At 43.9% G+C, this 13152-nt stretch overlaps 1 protein-coding gene across 2 annotated transcripts in view; it reads right to left on the bottom strand.

Annotated features, from left to right (window-relative positions):
* itpr2 (inositol 1,4,5-trisphosphate receptor, type 2) overlaps positions 1-11285 on the bottom strand; it is a 308108-nt gene extending 296823 nt beyond the window's left edge. For both annotated transcript variants that reach the window (XM_068058832.1, XM_068058834.1), the window contains exon 1: positions 10935-11285. In XM_068058832.1, coding sequence (XP_067914933.1) covers positions 10935-11023 — 89 coding nt within the window. In that variant the 5' untranslated portion in view covers positions 11024-11285. The remainder of the gene's footprint in view (positions 1-10934) is intronic.
* Between the last annotated feature and the right edge of the window lie 1867 nt (positions 11286-13152).

Here is a 13152-nt window from a genome sequence, read left to right as displayed (position 1 = left end):
CCACAAGTCAAAAAGCCCCTGCTGGGCATTTATCTGAAGACAGGTGACTTCCAGTAAATGTTGTTTACAATCAAGACTTCTGTGTCCTTTCAATGACCCTAATAAAAAAAATCCATGGAATCCTTGTTTTTTTTCCCCAAATAAAACAATGCCCATAATTCTAAAATACACAAGTCCTCAAAAAAACGAACAAAAAATATAGAAGCATCATCATAATAGTATTATAAATTTTCACAATTCAATTTGCACCTGTAACTACTTCTGGGATGCCTCAATGCTCTTCCTAGCAATCATTTGTCAGTAAAGGAACATCTTGCAAGCAATGACCTAATACAATCAAAATTGAGAACAGGCTTGAGAGGAAGAATCACACTTTGGTAAAATAATCAACTGATGTCAATTTGGTTGCAATTACCTGATTATTTTGTACTGTTGTGACATGTAAATTGCATTTACGGCAATGCTGGATGTGCAATATGCCGTGGCGATGCTCTATCCGAGGGCAGGTCATCTGCTCTTTTTCTCCACGCAGGAGAAATGAGCATGACAAGGGAAGAGGATATATACAATCATAGAGTCGTACAGCATAGAAACAGGCCCTTTGGCCCACCGCGTCCATGCCGACCATAATGCCTATCTATACTAATCCCACTTGCCTGCATTAATTCCATATCCCTCTATGCCTTGCTCATTCAAGTACCTGTCCAGATGCCTCTTAAATGTCTCTACTGTTCCTGCCTCCACCACCTTCTCAGGCAGCTCATTCCAGATACCCACTATTCTTTGTGCGAAAAATTTACCCTATATATGAGGTGGCTTCCCATTGCCTCCTTAGATCAGAACGGGAATTGAACCTATGCTGTTGACATTGTTCTGAACCATACCCTCGCCAGCTAGTCAACTGATCTACCCAGTTCCCAAGTGCAGTATAACGGCACTATAAAACTGAGCACTAATCAATTATTTGGCTTTGAATATTTATTCAATATCCAGTAAACTCTACATTGACAGAATCTCTGGTTGAGTCAATGAAGAAGTCTCAGCTGTGGGTGCACTGATGCATGAAGAGCCCAATTCTGGCCACAGGGCACCAGGTGAGACAGGGAGATTTTTTTTAATGCATTCGTGGGATGTGGGCCTCACTGTCCAGGCCAGCATTTATTCCCCATCCCTTGAACAGAGTGGCTTTCTAGGCCATTCCAGAGGCCAGAGGGCATTTAAGAGTCATCCACATTGCTGTGGATCTGGTGTCACATATAGGCCAGACCAGGTAAGAACAGCAGATTTGCTTCCCTAAAAGGACATTAGTGAACTGGTCGGTTTTTATAACAACCGACAATGTTTTCATGGTCACCATTAGACTAGATTTTAATTCCAGATTTATTAATTGAATTCAAATTTCACCATCTGCCGTGGTGGGATTTGAATCCATGTCCCCAGAGCATTAGCCTGGGGCTTTGGGTTAATAGACCAGTGAGTGACATTACCACTACACCACTGCCACCACTACTTTGTAAGCTCGGTCCTTGGCAACCAAATCCCACACCTAAACCTCATTTGGACAGACTTGACAGACAGGCTGCCATCGTGGTTTGTCAGTGGATGTGTCTTCACAGGCACCATGGTGAATATCCTAAGGTTTTAAGATGATCTTTAGTGCGTATTTACAGCGTTACATCTGCCCACCTTTGTTACAATTTCTGGTCTACAGCTCACCACAGAAAACAGCCTTTGGGAATTCTATAATCAGACATGTGGCTGCGTGTCCAACCCAAATTATGCTTTTATTAGCTCACGCTACAATAGGCATTATAAATTTTCACAAGTCAGTTTGCATCCTGTCACTAGTTCTGGGATGCATCAAAACTCCTCCCGTTGATCATACTGCTGCCTTTAGTTACCCCGAACCACGATTCCTTTGCTTCCTCCAACTCCATGCACCGTACTTCTTTTCCCTGGAGCAAGTCACAGTTGTGCAAAGCTGTATTCATCGTGCAGGGTAAATCCTATCAATTTTTCCCCTTCTCTGGAGGCACAGTGGTGCAGTGGTTAGCACCAGGGACCCGGGTTCGATTCTGGGTACTGCCTGTGTGGAGTTTGCAAGTTTTCCCTGTGACCGCGTGGGTTTTCGCCGGGTGCTCCGGTTTCCTCCCACAGCCAAAGACTTGCAGGTTGATAGGTAAATTGGCCATTGTAAATTTCCCCTAGTGTAGATAGGTGGTAGGGAATATGGGATTACTGCAGGGTTAGTATAGATGGGTGGTTGTTGGTCAGCACAGACTCAAAGGGCCTGTTTCAGTGCTGTATCAATAAAAAAAATTTTAAAAACAGGCAGCTCAGTAGCCTTGCCAAAAACCCTTGAAATGAGGTGAAGTGAGCTTAACAGAAGACAAAGCAGCGACTTATTTCTCTGCTGTTTGTTACGGTCTCCACTGTAAGGTAGTGCTCTCAGCCGAGTCAGAAGGTTGTGGGTTCAAGCTCCACTCTAGAGACTTGAATGCAAAATCTAGGGTCATGCTCCAGTGCAGTACTTAGGGAGTGCTGCATTATCGGCTGTGCTGTCTTTTGGGTGAGACGTTTAACCAAGACCCCGTCTGCCTTCTCAGGTGGATGTAAAAGATCCGACAGCAATATTCGAAAAAGGAGGAGTTTTCTCTACATGAAGGATTGCAGATTTGGAACCCTCTCCTCCAAAAAGCTGTTGAGGCTGGAGGGTCAATTGAAAATTCCATAACTGAGATTGATAATACTTAGATTTGTTAGGTCAGGGTATTAAGGGATATGGAACCAAGGCAGGTAGATGGAGTTAAGATACAGATCAGACATGATCTAACTGAATGGCAGAATAGACTGGAAGGGATGAATGGCTGACTGTTCCTAGTTCTCCCCAGTGTCCTGTCAATATTTATCCCTCAATCAACAATCGCTGAAACAGGTTCATCTGATCATTATCACATTGCTGTTTGTGCATGTCAAAAGTATTTACATTGGCTGCAAAGCACTTTGGGAGTTTGTGAAATGCGCGACTTTCTTTCTACACTCTAACCACTAGGTTACTGGACTGACAATCATTTAACTTTCAAAACACATTATTTTCTGTGCAACAAGAAAAGCTTCCAAACTCCTTGTGCAACAGTTCAAAGCCTGCACTCAAATCACACAAAGAGTTAAATTGCTCTCAACTCCCCAGTACAAAATATGTTGCAATATGCAATTCATTTTACTGTCTGGCCAAGGCTATTATGTACTCGGTTGGTTTAAAAAACATTCTCACACCCTTACAGTGGAACAAGGAGCCTTGCTGGCGTGCCAAATGCTTACAGAAAATTAGTTACTTGAAACATAATCCGAGCTATTCCTGTGGTTAATATTCTGCTAATCTGGACAGAAGTGGGCACTCCAATTCTGAATAGAGCTCCAATAAGGAGACCAACTTGCAAATATTTCAGACTAGATCCAGTGAAGCAAGGCCTAGTTTCTGGCCCCAAGTACAAGTTTCAATCCAGTACTCAAATTTTGTACATACTGCACTTCACTGCCACGCCCACTGTGAAACACTATCTAGTGACTGCTGTGCACCAACAACTTGCACTCATATAGGACTGGTCTGGCGTTCTTCACTGAGGGTCTGTGGTCCTCTAAGGATCTGCAAGAAGGTTTCAAGGTGTTTGTCAAACCTTCAGAAATGTTTCTGAAATGATCTCATGTTGACTTCCCATTGCTGTTGATTACGTAGTTGCCTAGAACCGATTATCTTTCTGTGGACAGATGCTGGGTTTAAAGGATTGACAGCCTGCCCCATCCCCCCATCAAGGATGAAGGTCTCAGACAGGTTTCAGTGTGTGTATAAAGCTGGGTGTCCTGGTGGATGAAGGACATAATGTAGCTGGTCCATCTGTGCCTTTGGCTTTCAGCAACCCGTGACGCTGTGAGACAGACTTCCGGGAGCAGGGAATTTCACTTTTGAATGCGGCTTATTAATTAAAATTATTAATTCCTGAATGTGTCAGAGCAATTCTAAAGGAAATCACCGAGCATGTTACGCTGATCTGGACCGCAATGATTGTTTATGTATATGAAATGAAATGTGTTGCAAAAACAATTAGAGTATACGGTCATTTATGGCACAGAAGGAGGCCATTCAACCCATTGAGACCATTCTAGACACAAGCTTAATGCACATGAAATGATCTACAGTCAGCCCATGTAATGCAGTAGTGGGTTGCCAGGCTTTGAATAGGATTGCAATGTCGGGGGATTGATTTCATGGGTTAGCTTGACAGACACTGGGGTACAATCTCTTTGATCTCTCTCTGGAGATGCAACTGATTAACAATATGTTTCATCGGAAATAATCACCTCACCTTTCTTGATATTATAAAAATTGATTCCTGGTTAAATGAACCACATGCTGAAAACATTAAACTATCATTTTCTGCTTTAAAGCCACAAACAGATTCCTTGAATGGTCAATCTACTTCTGCATCATCCCATTTAGATCACAAATATTAACGTTGAAATGATCAATTCGACTGGTTTGTGTGTCAGCAAGTTTTCAAACCCTAGAAGCAGAATGGAAATGGCCGGGAGTTTGCGGTATTAATGTCAGTGAAACCCATCAGCGTTCACAGTCATTACTCCTCTGAAACTGACAGCAACTTCTAGAGTTGGCACATATGCAGTTAAATTCGGTGATTCTAGCTTCTCCATAGGGTGTGCAGTTAGGAACATAGGAACAGGAGTAGGCCATTCAGCCCATGATAAGATCATGGCTGATCTGATTGTGGTCTTAACTCCATTTTCCTGTCTTCCCCCATAACCCTTGACCCCCTTGTCCATCAAAAATCTATCCAACTCAGCCTTGAATAAATTCAATGACCCACTGTTTTCTGGGGAACAGAATTCCACAGACTAATGACCCTCAGAAAAATTTTCTTCATCTCCATCTTAATGGGAGACCTCTTATTTTTAAATTGCATCCCCTCGTTCCACAAATTTTCAAATAATAGACATTAAAAAGTACTTGCCCAACTGCACTATTCCTTAGTTCCAGACAGACTGGGAGCCCCATAAATGTCAGTATTAAAACACCACATTGTATTATATTGCATCCCAAGACAATTTGCAGGAGAGTAGCCAAAGAAAACCTGACACCGAGCCAATGGAGGATATATGAGGACAGGTGACGAAAACACTGGTCAAAGTAGTGGGTTATAAAGTGCGACTTTAAGGAGAAGAGGGAGGTAGAGAGGCAAAGACGTTTGGGGAGGTTAGGACCTTATGGGCAGAGGGCATTGCCACCAATGGTGGGATGAATGGAGTTGGTGATGCACATTAGACCATAACTGGAGAAATGCAGAGTTCTCAGAGGGTTGCTGGGCTGGAGGAGGCTACAGAGATGCAGCAGGGTGAGGCCATGGAGGGATTTAAACACAAGGAGGAGAATTTCAAAATTGAGGCATTGCCTGACAGTGAGCACAGGAGTGATGGGGGATTGGGAGTTGGTGCAAGTTAGGATACAGGCAAGAGAGTTTGGGATGAGCTCAATCAAGTTTACAGAGGGCGGAAGATGGGAGGCTGCTGGTAGAGCATTGGAATAGTCAAGTCTGGAGGTTAACAAAAGCCACAGACAGATTTATTTCAGGACATTACTTAAACTGCGAGCATTTCTCCCTTTACCACAGTCCTTACAAATTACTTATGTAAACTAGGTTAAATGGACTGGAGCCACTGTACAATTAAAATGAGACCTTTCTTTTATTTTAGAAGTCCTTTAGCACTTTAGATCGTATTACAGTATTGAAATCAATCAAGATGCTATGGTTAACATTAAGAGGGAACCTCCTTATTAAATACAAAGGTATAAATACAACACATCCTGCTTAAATACACAATATCCTGAAGCATACAATTATGCAGTCTCCAATATAATTGAGGTCATCCTCCCTCCCCCACTGCTTTAAGGAACAATATCAGTCACATTCTGCACTTTGGGCTGTAGCTGCAAACAGAACACGGACAACATGCATCAGTAGTGGCTCAGTTGGCACCTCTCTCACGGAGGAGGAGTCTTTCAGATGAGACATTAAACCGAGACCTCGTCTGCCTTCCCAGCTGGATATGAAAGATCGCATGGTGCTATTTTGAAGAAAAGCAGGGGTGTTCTCCTCAGCGTTCCGGCTAATATTTGTCCCTCAACCAACATCAAAACAAATAATCTGGTCATTATCTCATTGCTGTTTGTGGGATCTAACTGTGCACATATTTTCTGTTGCATTTCCTACATTACAACAGTGACTGTACTTCCTAAGTACATCATTGGCTTTCAAGCACTTTAGAACATCTTGAAAGGCGTTATATAAATACAGGTTCTTTTTGCCTTTCAAACATGAAGTAACACAAGTGCTTTACAAAATTAAAAGTTCACCACTTTTCTTGGTGTCTTACAGAATAATCTTATGTTTAGAACATTATATTGCCTTGCTGTGCTATACAGTCATTGACGTATAACAGAACATGACTGTATGGAAGGACTAAGGGACAAGAAAAATTATCTGGTAAAACACAGCATAAATAAAAAAGACCAAGACGCCAACTGCAAAAGCAACTTGCATTTGCATCACACTTTTAACATAGCAAAACACCCCAAGGTGCTTCACAGAAATGTTATGGAACAAAATTTGACACAGAGCCACATAAGGAGATATTAGGGCAGATGACCAAATGCGTGGTCAAAGAGATAGGTCTTAAGTGTCTTGAAGGCGGAAAGAGTGGGAGAGAGGTGGAGAGGGTTAGGGAGGGAATTGCAGAGTTTACGGCTTTGGCAGCTGAAGGCATGACTGTTGACGGTGGAATGATTAAAGTCGTGAACACGCAAGAGGCCAAAACTGGAGGAGCGCAGAGTTCTCAGAGTAGTGTCGAGCTAGAGGAGGAGCTGAGGAGGGGCAAGGCCATGGAGGGATTTGACAACAAGGAGGAGAATTTTAAAACAGAGGCATTGCTCAACCAGCAGCCAATGCAGGTCAGGGAGCACAGGGGTGAACGGGACTTGGTGCGAGTTAGGATACAGGCAGCAGAGTTTTGGAGGAGCTTAAGGTTTATGAAGATGGAGGATAAGAGAAGCCTAAACTGAACACACAAAAACTGAAGCCGAATCAGGAACAATGAAAGACAAATTGGTTCTCTGAAGTTCACCTGTTAACTGGGGAAATTAGAAATACAATACATCAAAAATGACAAAGGTTTCTGCGGAAAGCAACACCAGAGCAGGCCCCACATCTGCCAGAATGCTGATGTCAAATGTACTCCAAGTCTTGTGTTGTACTTTTTCTAGGACTTCATAGTCTCAAATTTCCTTGGGACCGGGGCCAGAGATCCCGAGCAGAAAAAGCAGGAGAGAACGGCGGGAGCGTGGAGATTGCAAGTGAATCACCATCACAAAGACCTGGCCAATGGATTTCCCGCTGAGGACAGGGACTCAGGCAGGAATTGACCACCTCACATTGAGAGGCGATCAGGAGCAGCGGGATAGCATCTTGTCAGAATATCCGTCACTCTTGCCACTCCTGCACCGATCAACTGGGACACTGGCAGGATCCCAGCATCTGGGTTCATGAGATGCACAAGTTTGGCCCAAAGGTGTCTCCAGGCTGGAGTCACAGGCTGGAAATGATGCGTACATTTCTTTGTTAAACCGCCCCCCATATGGAAAGGAGCATGACTAGACACAGGTCCTCTACCTCAAAAGCCGCGTCTGACACTGGCATTACCAGGCCGCAATGCAAAGCCACATCTTCCTCTCTTATCTACCTCAAGCAGGCACCAAAGATGTGCCCATATTGAGGCTGGGAACCCCATGATCTATTTAAATTTAACCCCTGGCACACCCCAAATCTACTGCTGATACACTAGTGGGGTGCCACAGCAGAGTGAGATGCAAGAACTTTGGCCACTGTATATCTTTTTTTAAATAATGGGCTTCACTGTAAAAACTTATTGGCACCAGAAGACTGAAGATGACGCAAAAACTACAGGTTGTATACAGAGTTATTTGTACACTGAGGGTTCTCCCAGACTTCGGGACCCTGCTGCTTTTTACTGTTAAAATTTTGATTTCTTACAGATTGGTTGACCGCGTTGAGTTTTTAATCAGTTGGAAATCCCATCCTGAGAAGGAGCTTTCACACTGCATTCCAGTGAGTCGCCATCACTCCTTGAAACAACAGAGATGGCGATAAGCTTATCACATTTAAGAGCTTGTGATTTGTGGCAAGCCTTCTAAATGTAATTCCTTTAATAATGCAAATGCCATACTGAATCATCTTACAGAATCAACATTCACTAGGGAGGGAGGTCATTCCTCCCTCTATCAAAGGGATCCAGGTATGAGGTAAACATACAAATTAAGCTTACTTTCTGAAATGTGCTACTGCAGAGAATGACACATCAAACAGGTAGTATGAAGGCAGAAGGAATTCTGGACAGAAGCAGAAAATGTTATGATTTGAGCCACTCCTGATACTTCTCTTCCTGTGCAGTTACACTCTCACAGATATTGGAACATGGGTGGGTGGGGGGGGGGGGGGTAGGGTGGCCATTCAGCCCCTCAAGCCTGTTCTGCCATTCAATTAGATCATGGCTGATTTGTATACTAACTGTATTTGCCCACCTTTGTTCCCTCACCTTTAATACCCGTATCTAACAAAAATCTATCAATTGCAGTTTTGAAATTTTCAATTGACCCCCCCCCCCCCAACCTCAACAGCTTTTTGGGGGGAAATGGGGGGAAAGAGATATCCACTGCTCTTTGAAAATGTGCTTCCTGATATCACCCCAGAGTGGCCTAGCTTTAATTTTAAGGTTATGCCTCCTTGTTCTGGTCTCCCCCACCAGAGGAAATTGCATGGATAGAGAGAAGCTGTCAAATCCTTTAATCATCTTAAACAACTCAATTGGATCTCCCCTTAATTTTCTATATTCATGGGAATACAAGCTTAGTCTATGCAACCTGTCTTCATAACTCATCCCTTTCAGCCCTAGTGTCGTTCTGGTGAATCTGCACTGAAGTTCCTCCAATGCCAATATATCCTTCCAGAGAAGCGGTGCCCAGTGCTGAACACAGTTACTCCAGCGATGGTCTCCTTATGACCCAAAAGGTGACTGTATGTATGAAGTAACCTGGGCTGGCAGGCCTGAGGATGAACCATAAGTTCTTTTCCCAGTGATAGCACAATGGATATTATAGGCACTCCAAGCATAAGTTCCTCATCTCTCTAACTTACAAATGAGACTCTGACAGACTGAATATCTCAGGCTACAACCTGTAAAAACTGATTTAATCAGGTTAATTTTAACTGAAACAAGATCAAACCTGACAGATTTCACAAAATTACAATAAATTGCTCAACCCATTTCATAATAATATGTCTCAAAACATGAGTAATTGTAACATGGAGTACAGGTCTGTCAGAAGAGGCTCCCTCGTGTAATTGGATATATGTGGAGCGTTCCATTAGCAAAGCTTGCCAAGTCTCGGTCAAAGCAGGATTCACTGTGGAATCTCAATACATGGCTACAATTAAACCCCGTATTTGCTTTGATGTACAAGTTGGGACAAGGGGATATGAAAAGAGCTCCTTCACAATTAGAAGACAGATACTGCATTAGAGCTAATCAAAAACTGACCGGCAGTAAAAGATTTCATACAGTCGAGGATGCGTTAATTGAATTAAATTTCAAAGGGTCTGTCAGGCAAACATTAGCCAATCAATTAACACACTTCATGACAAAGCAGAGCTGACTATCAGTAAACAGGATCCAGGATCCCCCTCTCACCCAACTGCTGGGGTAGACAATCACAGCTGATGCCTCAGGCTTTCTCACCACAGCCAAACTCACAACCATATCTGAGGTGATTCCCATGCAGTGTATTCAAAGAAGAACAGGGGAGTTCACCCTTGTAGTCCTGACCAATATTTATCCCTCAACCAACACCAAAACAGATGATCTGTGTGTTTCTGGGATCTTGCTGTGCATAAATTGGCTGCCTTTCACTACATTAACTACACCTCAAAAATACATCACTGGCTGTAATGTGCTATGGGACATCCGGAGGTCAGGCAAGTCATTCTATTCTTTCATTTCAATCATGCCTTTAATTCAGAACCCAGAGTTGGAGACAGGATTTGGGGCCTGGTACAAATTGCTCACGCTGGCCCAGAAACATTTTTCGCTTCCCCCAATGTGGGCAACGGTGCTTTCCATAGGGTCCATTTCACATGGAGGCTGCTCATCTCAGCAAAGAAATGTTACAAGAGTTTCCCTCTCCTTCCCCCACCAAAAATTGCAAAGGTTGATACAGTAAAACAGACAAGTTGACAAGCTAGGGCTTTTGCAACTAAAGGGCACAGAGTGGCAAAAGAGGGGGAACTTTTTTTTTTACAAAGAATTAAAAACTTAGCAACAAAGTTGGTGATATTTGTGTGCAAAACCACCCGCAATGCACACAACCCACTAACTGCTGCTTGTGAGATTTCCGCTTTCAAAACGATTCTGACATGTTTCTGATTAATTGGGCTTTTGTGGAGAGGCAGTTAGTCCTCAGTCAGAGGATGATTGAGAGAATTAGGGGTCACATTTGCTCCCCCTCCTCGCCCCTTGAGGTTACTAAACTTTGGTGTGGAGAATGCTGCCTGCTTGTTTTAACAAGGATTGAAACATGCCTCAACAATTCAATGTCACCTCATTAGCAGAGGCTGCTCTGCCAGGTTTTGTTTTTAAAACACACTTCCGACTTTTGCCACACTCTTAAAGAAGCAAAGGGGCCTTTCACTCTGCACATAATACATTAGTAATCAAACTTTTAAACCTCAATCTGCAACCGAATCCAAATCTCAAACTTTCTTTCAAAGTTTGTCAGTTTCGCTTTAACTTACCCCAGCGTGCTGATGAAACCATTGACAGTTCCTTCGGCGTAAAGGGACACGATGTCCCCGATGTGGAGGAAGCTGGACATTTTCTCCATCTTCTCATGGTACTGAGGCCAGTCCGATGAGGAGGAGACTCCGCTCAGCCCTGCGAGTGGACAGACAAGGGGCTAAGGGCAAGCCTAAGGCAGGTTAGCTCAGCTCCAATACCCGACCCCTTCCCTTGCCACTCTCTGGATCTTCCCACACGCTCCGAGCTGAGCCCGGACCAGAAACAAACAAACTTAAAACACACACCAAAAGGAAAATGAGACAAAAGCAGCAACGCGGAAGTGAGTGCAGGAATGTCACTGGCACAGCCCTCCACCGCCTCCTTCCTCCCAGCCAGTCCCCACACTGCTCTGATCACACTTTGCAGCCTTAAACTGGGCAAATACAAGTCTTCAGATACACACACAGCCCCTCAGTTTCCTGTTCAAAAGCTCCATGCGCTCCCTCAGAACACCAAATGTGCCTTTACACTTCATTTATATATCAATATGTAGATCACCTCCCCACCAGATCACTACCTCAATATCTGGCCCTACTTATAATAAAATCACATTTATAATAACACCATCAGCATTTTAATAAAACAAATTCAATAATCACACGCTGTATCATCCAGTGATTCTTTGGCCTACTCAAGTTGCCTTTAAACATTTCTAATCTAGTCCCTGTTCTGTTAATTCAAAACAGAAGGGTGGAATGTTTTTGTCAATGCATAATCATTTTAACTCACTGAAACAATTTGTATGAAATATATATTAAGATCAAATCCAATTACCCAGCCCTGTGAAATTTATAACGTTGATTAGTTTGAATCCACTATTCAGAGTGGATGGTCTTGTTACTCTCAATTTTGCTTGTTAATCATTGTAAATACTGGCTCATCACATGAAATATCTCAAGATGCTCCACACACATTGAGCTATTATTCAAATATGAACAAGAGTAGGCCATTCAGCCCATCGATCCCATTCCACCATTCTATTAGATCATGGCTATTAGACCAGTTTCCTGCGTTTGATTGCCCAGGAGTCCCCCAGAATGGGACGTGGATCTCCTGCTAGCAGCCTGGGAGATGTCTGTGTTTTAAATTTCCCTCCATGCAGAAGCGCACCACCCAAACCCTGTCCCCCACCCCACATACATCCCCCAGGGAGCCAACTACAGAAAAACCTGCAGCTCTGTGACAGTACCCACCCCACCACCCCTACCACTCCAGAGATGGAACAACTGGGAGTCGGGGCTGTGGGCTCAGAAGCCATGGCAGAGAGGGGGTTACTGAGGAATGGGGGAAGGCAATAGGCAGTGGGGAATGGGGTGGGATAAGTGCAGGAATGAGGATCAGGGGATGGGGGAGTTCGGGAAAGAGGGAGACTGGGGGATGGGGATATGGGTGAGATGGGGGTTAGGTGGGGAATGGGAGGTGTGATGGGAAGAGTGGGGGAATGGGGAGTTGGAGATGGGGTGAGTGTGGGGAATGGAAATTGGGATGGGTAGGGGTCAGGTCGAAAGGGAAACAGGGAGGTGGAGCCTGGGAGTGGGGATAGAGAGAGGATGGTGTTCGTGGAGAAAGAGGCAGATAAATAGAGGCATTGAGTACAACAACAGGGAAGTTATGCTGAACTTTTAGAAAGCTCTGGTTAGGCCCCAACTGGAGTATTCCGGTCACCACACTTTAGGAAGGATGTGAGGGTCCTTGAGAGGTTGCAGAGGAGATTTACCAGAATGGTTCCAGGGATGGGAGATTTTAGTTATAAGGTTAGGTTGGAAAAGCTGGGTTTGTTCTCTTTCGAACAAAGGAGATTGATGGGAGATTTAATAGAAGTGTACAAGATTATGACAGGCTTAGATCAGTTAGAGAAAGAAAAGCTGTTCCCACTAACAAATGGTAAAAGGACTAGGGAACACAGAATGAAGGTTTTGCACAAAAGATGCAGGGGGAATATGAGGAAGCAATGTTTTACGCAGCGGGTGGTAATGACCTGGAACTCTCTGCCCACAAGGTGCTGGAAGCGAAGACAATCAATGACTTCAAGAGCAAATTGCAATGACCACTTGAGAGAAATAGGCTTGCAGGGGTACAGGGATCAAGCCAGGGAGTGGGACTGACTGCATAGCTCCGTGGAGAGCCAGCATGGACTCGATGGGCCGAATGGCCTCCTTCTGTGCCGTATATGAC

This window comes from Heterodontus francisci, chromosome 27, assembly GCF_036365525.1.
Source record: "Heterodontus francisci isolate sHetFra1 chromosome 27, sHetFra1.hap1, whole genome shotgun sequence".
NCBI lineage: Eukaryota > Metazoa > Chordata > Chondrichthyes > Heterodontiformes > Heterodontidae > Heterodontus > Heterodontus francisci.
This window is presented reverse-complemented; position numbering and strand designations above follow the sequence as displayed.